This window comes from Ammospiza nelsoni, chromosome 2, assembly GCF_027579445.1.
Source record: "Ammospiza nelsoni isolate bAmmNel1 chromosome 2, bAmmNel1.pri, whole genome shotgun sequence".
Taxonomy (NCBI): Eukaryota; Metazoa; Chordata; class Aves; order Passeriformes; family Passerellidae; genus Ammospiza; species Ammospiza nelsoni.
The window spans coordinates 33,762,340-33,780,596 of NC_080634.1; the positions used below are offsets into that span (position 1 = coordinate 33,762,340).

Sequence of the window (18,257 nt, forward strand, 5' to 3'; positions counted from 1 at the left end):
GGTCTTAATCAGATGATTTAAGTTGGCTTGACTGAGACAAAAGCACAATCAGTACATGGAATTAATTCTGCAGTGTTGTAACTACGCAGGTTGTGTTGGCACCTATATGCAGAGTTAGATACTGGAAATGCCTCAGATTGAAAGATAATTCTGGTGGGTTTTATCACAATTTACCGTCATTTCTACAATCATCTCTTATCACCTCCAGTACCTCCACAACAACTCCAATGTCACCTAAATATTTATTTCTTCTGTTCTACACTGCTTGTTGCAAAGAAAAATAGAATAGTAATTCCTTCTCTCTGATACTCAAAACCAAGACAAATCTTGGCTAATTCCACATATCTAGTTAACTTCAACACATTTGTAGAAACACTGACTAACACACTAGAATACTTAAAATTGGCTTCTGATTGTAAAAATATTTTCCTGCATTTTAACTAAATAATAAGACCAGGTAGTAAAACTGGGGTAAAATTACTTGGGATAACAGGCTTCTAGTTTTTCATGACCTTAAAGAAGACCAGATTCTTAAAAAGTCAAATACTTCAGGCTGACTGATACTTAGCAAAACCAATGCACAAACCAACAAGTCAGGCAAGTTACTAAATACGTGCAATGACATGATAATAAGGAAAGAAAAAGGTTCTTGGCTTTGATCTTGGAGATCTTTTCCAACCTACATAATTCTGTGATTTTAATAATAACAATATAATGGAGGCAGATAAGGACAGCCTCACTTCAACAATGTCTTAGCATTTTAAATTGTTTTAACTTAAGCTCACGTCTTGTTGAAATATTGTGTCAACTGTGAAACATTTAAGGAAATAACCTATATTTTTCTGATTCTAATTCAAAAGCAAGAATAAACACTACACCCAGTACAGTCTTGATTTCAATCATGGCATTGCACAAGCAGATTTCTTTTCTTTTTCAAATTTTAATGTTGCTAAAACAGGAGAAGTTTGGCAGCGGATCAATGCTCCACAAAATCATACAATAATGAGGATTTACAATATTATACAAAATGTACAGCAAAAAAATAGCTACTGAGAAAACATTTTTTACACACCTCTCTTCCTATAAATAAGTGTTTGAGATTAAATATTGAAATTAAGTATTGAAAAACTTCCAAATATATTCAGAATTTCAAAGTATTCAATATTTACTTGATTTGCTTTTTTAAAGTCCTAAACTAACACAGTAACTTTTTTTGAGGCTGAAAATTCTAACACTGCCACAACAAAACACTTAAACTTTGAGAAAAGAAAGCAGAAAACCTTGTGTGGCTGCTTCTTCACCCTTTTTGGTGTCTTCATCTTCTATGCTTGGACTTTCACGTGATGAATTCTCCTGCTGAGAATTGTTGTTTTTCAACAGAGCAGGATCAATTTGCGCTTTCAAGAGCTCAAGGGTCTCGGCAAGCTCATTGCGGTTTCTAGAAGAGAAAAACACACTGTCTGATAAGCCACTTACTTAACCCAAAGGGATTCATGAAGAGTAAACAAACATTATCTCCTTAAATTAATTACCCTGAAAACCTTATAGAGTTCTATAGTGAAAACACAAGCAAACTGAAATGCTTGTCCCAGCAGTGGCTGCACTTTTGCAGTCAGAAATGTTTCAATTTATCCATACCAAAATAAAAATATTGCTTTTGGAAGGATCATATCTACTTAACTATCTCAACTCAATTACTGTTGGGTCCGGATCCAAGCTGCTACTTGTTCTGTTATTAATTACCCTCTCATTAACCATCACTGATTATTCTTTGCTGCTTCTTTTTTTCTCTCAGCAGTGAACAAACAACAGCTCTCTGCTCATGCACCAAAGAAGCAAGCATATAATTTGAGTGAAATTTGCAAAAGCAAACAGCAAATTAATTTAGATACTTTTTGCAAGTGCTTATCCTTAGCACATGCAACAAACAACATCAAGTTGTCTAGAAAACTCCATCAACTCAAGTTATGACAGCAAAATCATTGGTGCACATGTGTCTGAGAGTGAATCTCAGTGCACTGTAACTCCTTATTTATGCTGCACATCCAATTTAAAAAAAAATTCACCTTAATTTATAAAGAGTTTGAGCAATGATTGAACAGTCATTGCTTTCTTAATGGACTAGAATAATAAGGGTCTCACATCTGTTTTTCAAAGTCAATGTTCAGCAATTTGTTTTTCCCAGGTTTACAGAAAGAAAGGAAGCCAGCAACAATCACAATATGTGGAATCTCACAGGTTTTAAAACCATTTCAGATTTCTTAATGCATTACTGTGGTTTTCTGCTGTGAGTGTGGAGTGTTAGAACCTTCCCAGCAGGACCCTGGTTTCTTCTTCCTTTGGCAATGAATTTTGGAGTCTATAATGCATGGAAGAGATGGATGATGCATGGATCAGCTCTTAATCTGTTTGTCTGGACATGATTACTTTATTCCCCCACAACAGCTGTATATACGTAACTCGTAGTGATGCTTATCATTTTCTGGTCTGATTAAGCCACTTGATAGTGGCTTAAATACTTCTGCATGACTCCCTCAGTTTCTGAAGTCATGGCAGTGTAAATAACCTGCAGACAGTTTGGGTTGGAAGGGACCTTCAAAGACCAACCCATTCCTACTTCCCTGCCATGGGCAGGGACTTCTACAAGACCAAGTTGCTCAAAGCCCTATCAAATCTGGCCTTGAATACTTCCTGCAATGGGGCAGCCACAGCTTCTCTGAGCAACCTGTGCCACTGCCTCACCACTCTCACAGAACTCCTCTGTAACACTAAATGTAAATCTGCCCTCTGTCAGTTTGAACCCATTCCTCCTTCTCCTGTCACTACACATCCCTCCAACAAGTCCCTCTTGCCTTTTCCTGAACCCCTTTAAGTACTAGCAAGGGCTCTGAGTTCTCCCTGGATCCTCTTCTTCTCCTGGCTGGACAATCCCAAGTCTCTCAGCCTGTCTTCGAAGGGGAGGTACTCCAGCCCTCTGAGCACCTCCTTGGCCTCCTCTGGCTTCCTTACAACAGGAATAATTGCAATATAATTTCCCCAAGAACAAATCTGTCTACTTGGAGCTTTCCTAACAAAGATGAAGTTAGGGAAGCAAGAGTGTTCTGTTTTCTAAGGCATTTAGCTGGCCAGTAAGGAATATGGAGCCATCATCCTCAAGACAGTCTTCTCTTGCTACCCTTTCTATATATTCATTGCAGTTTGAACTAGCAGGAAACATATTATGTGATAGCTGCCACCAACAAATCTGTGAGTTATTTCTGTACATGATTTTTCACTAGAACATAGATTCAATGCAGAAAATCCCACTGTCATGAATCCTACTGTGTGAGAAATAAAGATTTATTGAAAGACATTTCTGAGCCTGAGTCACAAACAGCTAAAAACTGCACAAAATAAAAAAAAAGGAATACCTAACAATGCACTTCCAAGTGGATCCATCCTGGTCATCCTGTTCCTCTATGTACATCCTGACATTATGCTCTTGATCCAGCTGATACCAGTACATGAGGCCGTCCTTGTCCCGACCAATGGGCTGCAGGCGCATGGCGTCAGCATCCTCCTCGTTAATGATATTCTTAAACTTCAGATTGTCATCAAACTGACATTCACAGAGATACTGAAAAAGTAAAAAGACTGGTAAGATATCAAAAATATAAACAGAAAGAAGAAAGTCAGCTCATTTCACTTCAGTGTGACTTGTTTTTAGGCCTCTCTCTGTTGGATTTGTGTGTCAGCTGTAGCTATAGGTTTTTTCCAGACCATGTTGTTTTTAAATGAGAGACAAGTGTTGGTTTTGTTTTTTTTTTTTTTAACCTGGCTGGCTTAGAAAGCTAATTCTCAAATTTTATTACATAGCACAAATTATCTCATTCTACAAGAGAACCCATACATAACTTGGAACCAACCCTGACAATTTTGTCAAGACCACAAAAGATGAAGTCCCATTTTGCCTTTGGAATCCAGCAAGGAAACAAACACATTTCAAAGTGTGTATTACACAGGCAAAAAGCTCTTGACAAAGCAGTAAGCATGAGACTATTTTCACACAAAATGTGAAAAATATGCAAACAAAGTGTTACACACAGTTACATTCATCCCACTACAATGAACAATATTATGTTTGTTCAAGATCAGGTCTATATTTAATATATGTGCTTATGGTTCAGTCAAGCTAAGTTTGCAAGACCTTAAAGTGAGTGAGGAAGCAGTAATTTAGAACCTTAGCTGAAGAATATGTACCTTCAGAATCCCCAGTTTGCATTCAACACTCATTTCTAGGTATCCTTTTTTTTCCATCTCCCAAGCCCAAGTGCTGTTGAATTCTTGACATATCTGTTACAAACAAAATAAGCATAATTTATGGTTAGGAGAAAAAAGCAACTTTAAAATTTTTTATTAGTAGTACTTTACCACAATAATTAATCATATGTGATCTCTTTGGGATTGCAGTCAGAAAGTCTTACAAAAAAACAAAAAGTAAAACTGAGGCACACTAGCAAGCACTGTTGAATTTTTATGGAGGAGAAGATCATCAAGGTCCTGATCACCACCAGATTCTCTAAACTAAATTAGTCTAAATTAGGTAGCATGATTCTGGAATGGGAAGGTATTATTGTCTTTGCTGTACACATATCTCACATTTTTCTATTTCTGTATATTTAGAATATAAATTCCCTCAAGCAGACATGACTTCCTATTATATCTCCTTGCAGCACTTAGCAGACAAATTGCCAGGGTCTCTTGGGGCCCTCTGAGTCCTTCAACTCTACTGCAGATAACAAATGCAACTGCTACTCACTCCACACCATGGAATTATTACTCTTTACTAAAATATCTTGAGCTTCAAGCTGCTTGACAAACATTTTAAAATATTTTAAATATAGCCAATTTCAATTTATATAAAGCAAATAAATTCAACCACACCAATACGGGGAAAAAAATTCTATCACCAGAAAAAGCAGCAGTAGAGGAGAAATAAATTGAATCAGCATGAGCTCAAATAATAAAGGTGAAGAAGAAATTCCCTCTCCTCTTAAACAACTCAGATGTGCTTAAGCCAATTTTCAGAGAAGAGACAAGTTGCCCATCAGCTGAGGACACATGGGGGATCTCCACTTAGTGAGGCTATTCCAGTGGAAATATCCATGAGGAGGCAAAAGCTGATCACAGCTACATCTCCAGCTGGAATTATTTTGAAGTGCCACTGCTGAATCTCAACTGTCTAATCAGTGCATGAGGTGCTGCTGCCCTTCAGTCTACAAGGCTGGACTCAGTCAGAACAGTGCAGTCTCCAAGTCAACAAATTATTATTAACGTAAGATACAGTTACCAAGCTACTTAGAAACCTGCCAAACACATCTGAATGCAGCTTCCTCTGGAAACAGCAGCAAAAATAATCCTAAATTTCACCCACCAAAGGTACAGATTAACAGATTCATAATGTAAAACAAGCCACCTGGGCTCCAATCAAGCAAAGGGGCTGCTACCCTTCCCCTGTCCCCGCAGCTACATGACCAACACTCCACTACCCCAGCACTGACACCACTTCTCAGGTGGCACAAGGGTAAGGTGCAGTTAGGTCAGCTCAGGCATACCATAAAGCATGCCTTTAAGCTGTGACCTACAGAAAACAGTGAAGAACACTGGTCACAAGGGATCCTGCTGAAGAGCAGTTTTTCCTGCTCTAAGGTTAAAGAATATTGCACAGGGACTTCTCTGATGCCAAGCCAAAGCTCACAGCAGGAGACAATCCCTGCTCAGTCACAAAATGAGGCTATCCTACTTTCTGTCTCCTTTTCAACCATGTAATATGAAGAACACTGGGAAACTCTATAGCAAAACCCTTGCTCAGGGCATATGCCAGTTGCTGCTCATTCCTTAGTCATTAAGTATGAGAGCAATAATGAGAAGCTTCATGTGCTACAAAGTGTGTGACTGTCAAAGCAAAAGCTTTGAGACATCAGAGCTGATGAAGCATCTGTTCAAACTGAAATGACTACATTTCAACAATTAAAAACCAGATAATTGTGCTTTCTCCTGACAAGCGTTGTCACAACCCTGAACTACACATCTCATTGATCTGAAATCTTAGTCTCTGCCTTCCCAGAGAGGATGCTTCACACTGATCACAAAGCTGCTGCATGCAGAAACTCCTGGCTTCTGCATACTAAGAGTGATCAGCACCTTCCCAGCCTGCAAGAAATCTCTCTCAAATAATTCCAAAGCAAATATGATGGCATCCAACACTATTACCATGCCAAATGTTCACTTTAAACAAGGAAAACAGGAACGTGAAAGAGGAGTCTCCTTGACAAAGGAGTCTTCTTGGGTGGGACTACAAACACCTGAATTCTAACAATCAGAAATGTGTTCGGAATGTGCTGATTTTATGTTGAAGGTTTCAGATGGAGCAATGCAGAGAAATCTTCTCTGTAAAAAAATGTAAGTTATTTTTGACAATAGTTAAGTAAAGCACTTTGTCAGGAGACAGTGCAATGTGACCTCACTACATGTTTCTCAAAATCAGCTAAGCTGGACACTCCCTCTTGGTTGTTGGAATGCTTAGGACCAGGCATTTCTTTACCTCAGCTACACATGACATGACCACAAGACATCCCTTGTGCAGAGGACGAAAGTCAGACTCACAGAGACCTACAGCCATTTTCTTCCATAAAAAACTAATGCACATGCTGGTGGATCCAACTTGGGTGGTTCAGCACCAGAAGAGGGAAGGGCAAGAACTCTCAACTACCATGTTCACTTCCTATCCCAAAATATATCCATCTATCAAAATACCAGCCACAGCTCAGAGACAGTTTTTATGATACTCTTTATATGCACAACAGTCAAGTGAGGCAAGTTTTATAATTAGTTGGCATATAAGCAAAATATAATAATACATACATACATAAATATTAAGGGCATGTAAATCTGAATGCCCTCCACTAAAGTTTCTGCCTAAATAAGAACAACTAGAATATATCAAGCCCTATTTTATCAAAGGAACACATCAGTAGTTTCTAACAAAAGAAAACCAGGTCAACTTTGCCTCTTAGAGTGTCATCAATAATATGTGGAACAATACTGCAGGCATCAAGGAAAAATGCTCTCAGGTGTTCCACACCTTTTCAGTTTTTCCTGGCTTTTGTGGCATTTCCCAATACTCTTCCTTGCTTTTCTAAATTAATCATACGCCTTTGAATTGGGGACAATATTAGCATACCTTTCTAATTAGTTATATTCAAATTCCTTTGTTCTTCAAGGTTCCTTTGAACCACTGGCCAGAATAAGCTTCAAGTTAGCTCTGGAGACTGTTAAACGAAGTAAAATTTATTAACACTTACTTGGTCTTAACAGGGGTGTGAGGGAGGGTTTCCTTACTGCTTCCCTGAAGAAGAATTTCCAAACTGCTTTGAAGAAGATTTTCCAAACTACTCCCTCAAACTTGTTTTATCGCCCTGCTTTCTGCTTATCACACAACTGGTAAGTGGCTCCAGTGGGTACATAAGTTCATGAGCCAGAGTTGGGTTTTCTCAGTTTGCTGCAATGGTTTTTGGATTTATTAAGGAATTTAACACAATTCAGTAACCACAGTAGTTGGTAATACACAAAGTACACACAAGTTAAATAAATTATTACACTACTATTTTTAAAGATTACCATCAATGCTTTACAGTTGGTTAACAGGTCAGAATTAAAAAAGGCCCTTTACCACATTATTCCTCAAAACATTCCCAGCCCTAAAAACATCATCATCTTAAAGGTTACACAAACCTCAAGACAAATTCATACCTCTGTAGAACTTACAAAGAGCATTTAAGGGGGACACCTGCAGCTGGATTTGCCAAGTGCCATTAATTGTATGGTTGCTATTACCGTATTACAAGATGCTGTATTTCTAAGCAAGATGTGATCATGGCTGTACAGACAATAACAAGATTACAATTCTGTAGAATAAAAGACACATGGAACACATCCAGAGGGGAAATGGTATCCTATTGATTTTGACTATCCATATATTCTTATTTTTTAAAGCAGTGTAAATTATTTAAACTAGAAACTATTTGTATGTAAAGCGTCAACAAAGATACAGCTGCAATTAAAATACCAAGACAGAATTATGCAAAACAATGGGATGCTCTATTTTTACTGATGCATAATTACATTTTTATCTTAGCTGTGCCATTCTGATCATGCAGATATAAATCACTGCAATACTTTCTTTTATTATTAATATGTACTACAAGACCTCTGCATGGTTCCTGCATGAATTCAGCTAAATCACGGTAATTAAATCATATTCAGACAAGTGATATACAATGAACTGCTACTGTATAAATCTCTGCTCAATTTAACCCATTTGCAGGCTACTAAATCTTCTTTATTTGGGGTCTTAATATTCAAGAAAGTATTTTCCTGCCAATTATGAGGGTGGGCACTCTTTTACATGCAGAAGATGGTGCCTATTTTCAGAGACCTTTCTCACAAGCCTAGGCAGACTGCAAGTTAAGCTGGGATCTGATGTATGCTTATTGATGCTGGCACAGCCCAAGGCTCCTGTAGCTCACACTAGGGCTTGCTCACACAACTGCTCATCACAACCATATTCCAGCATTGCAGAGTAATACAACATGCACACTGTACCTTGATCAAGTATTTTTCCCATCTGTCTGCTGTGACAGACTTCCCAATCTTTCTCATCAATTTCAAGTGAAGCTCCACCAATTCCTTTGGTACTGTAGTATTGAGAGAGAGAAAAATAAAAAAAGAAGTTGTTAAGTCTGGTGCAAATATTCTTCAATGCTAAACACTGATAACACTGAAACACTGTGACAAATTAGGACATTTTAATAAAACAGAAACTTGAAGCCGGCTGAAGAGTTGCCCTGCAACTGAGAGATGGAAGAAGGTTAATTTAATCATGAGTCTTTTTGTTTAGATTTACATTTAGGATAATCATCACTCTTCAATTCAAGGATATAAAGCTCAGTGATAAACCTGTGGAAATTCTGGCAGTGTTAAAACCACAACTGTACAGGAACTACTCCAGTCAAACACCCACAAAAATAATACTGCAAGCAGCACACCTGCAGCTGCCTTTAGAAACCCCAAAGCCAGAAACCCCATGCACCATGCCTGGAATATCACTGGATCCAAATTATTTTTCACCAGGTGCATGGTATGGAAGAAATGTTCCTGAAACTCTATTCTCATAGATGCAGCTCTGCTATACACTTACTCTGTCTTGTACTGGAGGGACAGAGAGGTACTCCAGATATGGGGCTTGAGGGATGGTTGCCACAAATGTTGCTAAGTACAGCTGCACCAGTGCTGTCACAAAATCAAAGTTTTCCAAGCAAATTTATGTATCTCGTAGTGTACATGCCTCAGAAACAATTTCAACAGCTAGTCTCAGCTCACATCTGTGATTTATAAATCAGTTTGGCACCACCAAGTGGCAAACTTGCAGAACACTGATTTTATAAGTCAATGAGTAGCACAGCTTCTAAGAAATAAGCAATTGATAATTATTAATTAAATTCTACATGTCCAGTGACATAGCTTTCTCATCTGTAATTTGCTGAGAAGAACTTCAAAAATTAACTTTTCAAGTATTTTTATTTCTCTACTCTTTGCATACAATTTTATGTTCTAAAAGCATTTTCAGTACTTCAAGCACACACATGTTGAAAGCTTTATACCCAATATTTTTACTCTCATAATTTATGATTATGATTTTTCTGCTGGTCCAGTAGAATTATATTTGACACAGGATAAACAGCTGGGACATCAAATGTGTGTGTTTTAAAGTAGATACCACTGAGATGTTTGTTCTTTTACTCATTTATACATTACCTGTGTTAATCTTTTCAATATCTAACTTGAATTCACCCAACTTTTCTTTGTCTTTCAATCAAATGCCTCAACTTTCAGGTGAACATACTGTGTTGCTAAAAAATCAGTTTGATGAAAATGCTTGTGTTGTTTCAGAAATAAAGAAATTTCATACACAAACTCCTTAAATAAACAAACATAAAACATACCAGCCTGATATCATTAAAGAGACCTCTTCTCAGTGTAGATAATTCATAAGCAACAAGTCCTGGCTTGTTCTTTTTAATTTCATTTGCATATAATATTTCCATTACATATTGAAGACACCTAGTACCTCTCCTTGCTTTTTCTCAAAACTGATGCTTTTCATGATTTTGAACTAACACCTATTTTAAAAGGAACAAGATCAAAGGTCTTAACCCCAATAAGTGCCAAGCAGCTGGCACTAACAAAATTAAGCACAAAGCACTTTATACACATGAGCAACTCTATCTATTTTAAGTCATACAATTAAACCTCTGCTTGTGTTTGTGTGACATGGAACTGAGCCAGAGTATTCAAAATCTTGCTGAATCAAAGCTTTTGTTCAGCATCCTTTTTTGTTTGTTTTTAATCAGACCTTTCTATGGGTATGTACTGATAGGAATCCTAGTTTAAAGAAGCACAGGTGATTTGCTTCAAATAATCAAATTCCCAGTCACCACAAAAATCTCTGCTAGAGCTCTGGTGTGAGAAAAAAATGGAGACCATGAAAAAATTTTAAAATTGGAGTAATATGCACATTCTTGCATCAACACTTCCTGTGAGCTGTGTTAGTATCTACAGAAATGTCACTTGTCTCAGTTTCAGCAGTTCAGCTCTTGCATTTCTAGGATCTTCATGATGCATCGATGTGATGATTTTTACAAATTTCACTGAACACTTCATATCCATTCTCTGTTTACTACCCTTTCAAGATGCTTTTCATGTATCATGCAATATTACTGACTGGATTTCTAGGCTGGCTTTTTGCCTCTTCCCTTCCTAGACACAGTACATGCCTGGTGTAATGAAGGAGGCAGGAGGTTTGGAGAAGAAAACTGATGTCTAGTTTGCTCTCTAGGGAATGTGTCAAGTGCAGCCTGACCAGCCACATGCCCCAATAGCCAGAGGAGCAGAAGCCTACAGGACTGAGAAACAAACTGTACTGAATCCAAAGTAACTGCAGATGATACAGGATGTACACCTGACTTGTCCAAAAAGCCACCTAAGGAGATGGCCTTGGAAGGCCAAAGAGTGGTGGCAAATCTCTCCCAAAGCACTTAGCTGGCAGGGAGTAAAACTGCACTAGTAAACACAACTAAAACTTCAATCCTCTCAGAAATGCATTGAACCTGCATAACTGTAAAATAACTTACTTTTGTTCACACTATAGAGAGAATTCCTGACAAGAGTTCATTGAATTGAGACATCAGTAAGGATCATTTTTACAAAATTCTTCTATCCTTTATGTAAGAGGAAGAACATAACACCAAAGAGATGAGCATAATTATTTTGGGTTGTGTTGCCGGCTGGTTTCAGCAAATAACAACAGTAGACTGCTATCTCCTTTGCAAAATTTCATCTCCTTCATATGGGACCTGCATCACTCATTTCAGGAACTTGTGTAAATGTTCTGCATTTGTAAAAATTTCACATAAGGGAAGGAACAATACACAGCATGCTTCTTGTATAATTGCCATTGTGTGTGAGGTTCTGGTCAAGAAAGCATGATGGAACATATTAAAAAACCCTCTAAATATGAATTAGATTCTCAAACTTTTATAAAACTTTGATCTCTCTGGAACAGAATACAGGAGTTCTCTAAAACCTTCTCAGAATATGCTTAAGCAGTGGAGAAAACACCAGGAGACTGTGCATAGTAGTTCTTCTTTTACAAAAGTGCTGTACAAATATTTCAAAGAATTAACTATAATTAAAGCATGGTGCATTCTGCTAGATATTCAAAAATACATACTTTTCATAGGAAGAAGTCATAAGCCAGGAAGAATGAGTCACCTAAACCATTATAAAGCTTCTGGTGGAGTTCAGCCCATTTGTTAAACCCTACACTTCCCTGGAGGGGAGGCTGTCATCTGGGCCTCACACAAGTGTCCTTTGAACACCACACTGTCTATTCCAGCACTTCAGAGAGCATCCTATACATCAGCCACATGTCTAATAAATTCGGGAGCATTAGAATAATTGAAATGGAAGAGAAAACATACAAACATGTGAAAACCCCATCAGCTTGCTAGAAAAGCTGTAACTTTCAAATACCTACACATCCACAGATTAAAGACAACTGCTCATGTAACCATAACCCCATTTCACCCCTACTTATTTTCCCTGCCAAAACAAAAAGGCTTACAACTCACCTAAAAAACCTTGAAACAGCAGAAGGAAACAGAAAATATGACCAAATCCTGAATCCAGAAGGAGGATGGGGGAATCTGTTATTTTGAAAATTATTATAAACAAAAAACCTTGGTATAAAAGCAGATCTGGAGTGCTGGACACAGAGAGGAGGATTGGAACCATGATCTAGACAGAGCACCTGGTACTGATGTGGATTACAAAGCCTGTGCCTACTGTCCTTCTGGGACCCAGGAAGAGAACACTGAACTCTTAGTGCTGGGGGGACCTGGGGCGGAGGGAACAAAAAATAAAACTCTGGGATGCAAAGGCTGCTGGCAGTTTTCATGCTTCACGAACACAAACAGGTCTTCCCAGTTACACTAGTAAACCATTTTCCATGCTAACTTGTTTTGGCAAGTGTAGGAAATAAAATGACTCATAAGACATACACAGCAAATATTTCCATTAACCATACATTCTTTTTCATCCTTCTACCTTGACCAAAATTACCTCTGCGCACTATGACTGCATTGTCAAATAACACCACACAGAGCCAGAGGACAGCTGAGATTGATGAGATCATTAATGATCTCCCACCTCCCTCCTGCTAAGGGAAGGCATCTCTCGGCACCCTGCACACAGCTGATGTGGATTAGCTACTGGCACCCTGCACGGAGTTTAATGGCAAATAGGAGAGGTTTCCACCCTGCTCAAATCGCTCTGCAGTGAGGGCCGGGGGGAGCGGTCCTGGAGGAACAAAGGCAGGAGCATCTCCTCAGACATCAGTAAAGAGTCAGCACGTGGCCACCGTGGAACAGGCTGCACAGAGAAGCAGGGGATGCCCCAGCCCTGCAAGTGCTCAAGGCCAGGCTGGATGGGGCTTGCAGGAGTGTGGTCTAGCAGAAGGTGTCCTGGCCCACAGCAGGGTGGTTGGAATGATCTCTAGGGTCCCTCCCAACCCAAACCATTCTATGGTAATTTACCACTTATCATGCTAACCATGCAGTTAATTCCCTTTACAGACAGATCCTTAAGCATAAATTTCCTTAAAACAAGTCAGCTGCATCCCTTACGAAAGGCACAAGAGTCCCCAATAAGCATGTGACCACATTTCCAGCATCTTTAATATTCTCCTTAATTTCTGTGTAAAGTCTGAAGTCCCACGAGCAGTCTGAGGCAGCAAACATCTTGTCTTCTGTTTAGTTGAAGCTAATCTAGAAGTCCCTCATCTGTTTCATTAAACAACTAGCAAACACTGAGTCAAAGAAAGGGAACAACATCTCCCCTCTGGTTTATGATAACATAAATATTCTTAAGAACTATCTAACTTGTTTCTTAACTCAGTATAAGGAAAATGTGAGACGCTTTTAGTTATTCACAGAAGTTTATGGATCAGAGAAAAATGGCAGGCTTGGTATGGACTTGGCATGTTAAATACATGGGAAGATAAAACTCCCTACTTTGAACCCAAACAAGAAAATTCAGTAAACCTCTGGTAAAAAAACTGTGGCACTAAAGGAGCCTCATCTTCACACAGCAAGTTTGGCACATAGATAATAAATTGGAATCATGTGACCTCATGAGAAAAAGAGCAGTTGTTCCTGTTTGAAAGGACAATCTAAATATCTTATTTTTTGAGTCATTTGATGAGTATTATCCTACCAAACTGTGTGCCTACAAAAAACAAAACAACAAAAACAAACAAACAAACAAAAAACAAAAACCAAAAAAAGGCGCACAGGAAAGGGGAAAAAATGAAACTGCTCTGCCTCCTGAGTGAATGAAAAGAGCAATTAAACATGCTGTAATTAAACCACAGATCAAAACAGAATGAACAAGTCACCAAGTACCAGTTTTATATCCTGTTCCTAGAAAGATTGTTGGCAGGCATTACAAACAAACAAACCACGCTCACATTTAAATGACATTGTTATCCTAGGAAAGCACTTTGAAATCTGGATGCTCACCAGCTAGATCATTTTCACACAAATATCTGAGGACATTTATCTCTCTTGTCTCTACAAATACCTATTAGAAGATTCTCCTCTTACCTGGACTATTCAGAGCACAGGTCACTCTAACATTAGCCAGCAAAGGCAAGATTTTTATCCTGCTGGTAAACCCCCTCCCACACATCCCCATGCGAGGAACCCAGCTCACCACCTCTTTCACTGCCGCTTGCAAACATGGAAAGTGCTCTGAACTGGGACCAAAATGCCTTTTCTACCCCAGTTCTTTTGGTAAGTTGCATCACCAGCATAACAGACCTTGCTCACAGAGCTGCATCCTGACCTCATTGTATCAGTTCAACCCAGCACTGCCAAGTCCCAGCAGTAAACCATGTCCCCAGGTGCCTCATCAACACATCTTAAATGTCCATGGGCAGCCTTTTCCAGTGCTTGACATGAAGAAATTTACCTAATATCCAAACTAAACCTTGTCAGTACAACTTGAGACCATTTATTCTTGCCCTATTCTTTGTTACTTGGGAGAACAGACCAACCTCCAACTGGCTACCACCTCCTTTCAGGCAGTTGTGGAGTGATAAGGTCCCCCGAGCTTCTTTTTCTCCAGAATAAAAAATCCCAGTTCCCTCAGCTGCTCCTCACCAGACTTGTGCTCCAGACCCCTCACCAGCTTTGTTTCCCATTTCTGGACACACTCCAGCATCTCAATGTCTTTTTTGCACTGAGGGGCCCAAAACAGAACACAGAATTTGAGGTATGGCCTCAGCCGAATACAGGGGGACAGTCATTGCTGGGGTCCCACTGGCCACACTACTGCTGATACAGGCCAGGATGCCACTGGCCTTCTTGGCCACCTGGGCACACAGCTGGCTCATGTTCAGTGGCTGTCAACCACCACCACCAGGTCCTTTCCTGAGAAGCAGATTCCCAAACACTCTTTCCTAAACTCAAAGCACCACCTTGAGCACCCTTTCCTCCCATATCTTTTATTTTACAATCCTCCCCTGTCTGCAGTTCAATCTGATTATGCTTTGCTTTCTAATGCTCACACTCCATCAGTTACCTTCTCTCTGTATATGAAACTGAGATTTAAAAAATCACTCTCATTGTCATTGACATAACTCCTGAAGCTGGAATTAAAGGCCATATGAAAGTAAACAAAATCGCTGGAGAGCTGTTCCTCAGCAGCCCTTTAGCAGACAAGATAACTTAATCTTTCACAGGCCTCCTATTTCATTCTCTGGCTATTAAGTGCCTGGGGATGTTGGGGACTTTTTAAGCTAATATATTATAAGGAACAGCAGAAAGGTTAACAAAAGCAGCACTGATGTTAGAAAAAAGCATAAAACTTAGCAAGAAAAGCATGCTGTACCGTGCAATGAAAAACAATAGGAGGTAGAAGAAAAAAAGAAAATTACTTTGAAAACAATTCAGGAAAAAATAGCACAGAATCTATTTTAGAAACCAAAAATGCTCCAGGAAAGACAGCAAATGAAAGCCCAGTTCACTGACTCAAAAAATGTATTGAATAAAAAATGGGCTCTAGTCTACAAACTTAGAACATGTGAGGAGCAAGTAAGACAAATCAAGCTGTGGCAGCAATATGCAAACAAGCAGATTGCCTTTAAAAAGAGGTACTGAAAACATTTGAAACTGTCACTGGTAGCCATTGTTGGCAGTTAACTCACATGCAGAGACAACACCATACATTTCTACTGTCTAAATTCAAGTGCACTTGACTTGCTGATCCTTCATTTGGGCAGATCCAAACCCTGACAGAAACTGCTGGGACCACACCCCATAAAAGCAAAGACACCGCAGCACAGGTATCTTCCATTCTGGCTTCATTGTAGCTGATACAAACAGGAAACTAAAATTACTACAGGATTCTCTTGCCTGCTGATGCATCTCAGTCTCCAGTACAACCAAGACTTCTAAACCGTGAACAGAAAATCCTCCTCATTTCCTTCCTTAGCCCTGAACTGTGCAATTACAATTCTCAGATAAAGTGTATGTATGACAAAGGTAATTGTAAAGATTACACTTTAGTAGTAGATTCGAGTGTGCTTCACAGCTCCTCACTGCAAGTATGCATCTCCATGGCTTCTGGATATACTGGGGTAATTTCACTTCAGAGAAATTTCAGTAGTTCGGGGTTTTTCCCACTGGAAGAAGCGGCAGAGATGAGCCGCACTGGGTGGCATCAACACGCCCAGTTTCAGGCACTGGGAGCCAGCCTTTGGAGCAGGTTGCAGAATACACTTGCCCATTCTACTTGTGCTAGGCACAGAGGTGTCCTACAGAAAGCCCAAGTGGAGTTAAGAGCCGTAACAAAAAGAACAAGCAGGTTGATCAGAGGGCTTGGTCCAACTCTGCCATAAGAAATGCTACAGAGGCACATATCAGGAAGCACAACCCCTCGGGAATATCAGTAGCAAAAGGAGGATTTACACCCCGATGTCAGCCTGGACTGAGGCACTTGCTGGCCACTACAATTATGGAGGCTCACACTTGCAGAAAGGATGTAAGCAAAAGAAGTTGGGATGGCAATGTTCACCATGCTCACCTTTTGATCTAACACGAAGAAGTTGCACAGCCATTGAAGTGCTAAAATGTAATTCAGTGTCTTCATGCACTCTCGGATCAAAATTACAACTCCCTCCTAGGAGGGTGGCCCAGACAGAAGGCAAGCAACTAGAAAATAAATGCTCTAACTCCTGTGAAAAGGAGCCTGAATTTTCATTCCTATACTAAACTTCTGGAATTTTGTAGATATTTTGCCTTTAAAAAATAGGAAAGGGCAGCAACATAGCAGTAGTATTCATCTAAGCACCTGGGCAGAAATCTACAAATGTAGATACTGACACCTGAGCTAATTCCATATAATCCATTTACAACCCACAGAGAGAAACACACTTTCAGGAAGAGTCAGCCCATCCTGAAGTAAAACATCGGTGCTCTGCTAAATACACTTGAAGAGATTAATTCTGTTATAGAGTGTCTGGCAACATTTTCCAGTGAAAACCACCCCTGGCTGGGGAAGTTCTGAAAGATACAGGAGTGTTATCAGGTACTGGGGGTGGGTACATCTTGTTCTTAAACCCTTCCCTAAGCTCTTACGCTCCCCATTAAACAGAGAGTTACCACTGCAGATCTGACTCTAGCTCCAACACTTCATCTGTGTACAAACACTTCCAGCAGACAAAATCAAATGTCTGAGCATGGCAGCATTTAACTTCAGATGAAAGCTTATATCCTGCTATGTTAAACTAGAAGCATCTTCAGTGCAGTGAACTAAGTGTATAGAGTTGTATACATCAGTAGTTAAGAAGCTGTCAGCTTTATTTAGCTTTATTCATGTAATGAACATAACAAGCTGCTTTTAACACTTTCTGTTAGAGGATAAGTTGAATAAAAGTCCTTTTTCACTCCACTATATGAAAACAAGTAAATGCATTTTAATCCCTTACATTGTTTTGTTACAGTTCCTGTGGTGTCAATTTTGCCACATTTCTCAAGTGTGAATATTAACAGCATTAACAGAGGGAGGATGTTGATTATACCACAAAATCACTTTCTCCCACATCTCTCACTTGAATAAAATGGCAATATTAAAAAACTTAGGTTGAATAAAACCCACTTTTCTAAAGAAGATTTCATTACCAAGGTTACAATTCCTCAATCTTCTCTTCAGATGGAAAAACCCAACCAACAAAAAAACCCAAAACTAAGTCCCACAACACCAAAGAATCCCAAATATTTATTCTCTTCCACGCATCATGTAAGATCTACTACAAGGACATTTCTGTCCTTTTTCAGATTTAATTTTAGAAATAGTAGTTTTTTTCCCCAGTCACTGGTGATCCAATCTGTATTTCAAATAAAAGTCATTTATACTCAGGGATTCACCATTTTATCTTTCATCTTTCAACAATTTTTCTCAACCATAGCAACAGCTAAATATTTCTTTGTAGTTTCTCAGTAGCTGTCAAATATTGCAGACACCTTTTTTTTGAAAACCTGGTCTTAGAAACCATAATTTCTTTCATAATATTTTTTATTTACTGGACCCTAAAGAAG

General features: G+C 39.0%; 1 protein-coding gene across 3 annotated transcripts in view; it reads right to left on the reverse strand.

Annotated features, from left to right (window-relative positions):
• RSF1 (remodeling and spacing factor 1) overlaps positions 1-18,257 on the reverse strand; it is a 61,269-nt gene that overhangs the window by 26,907 nt on the left and 16,105 nt on the right. For all 3 annotated transcript variants that reach the window (XM_059467135.1, XM_059467137.1, XM_059467136.1), the window contains exons 2-5: positions 8,644-8,735; positions 4,240-4,332; positions 3,411-3,616; positions 1,281-1,438 (exon numbers count right to left, since the gene is read on the reverse strand). In XM_059467135.1, coding sequence (XP_059323118.1) covers positions 1,281-1,438; positions 3,411-3,616; positions 4,240-4,332; positions 8,644-8,735 — 549 coding nt within the window. The remainder of the gene's footprint in view (positions 1-1,280; positions 1,439-3,410; positions 3,617-4,239; positions 4,333-8,643; positions 8,736-18,257) is intronic.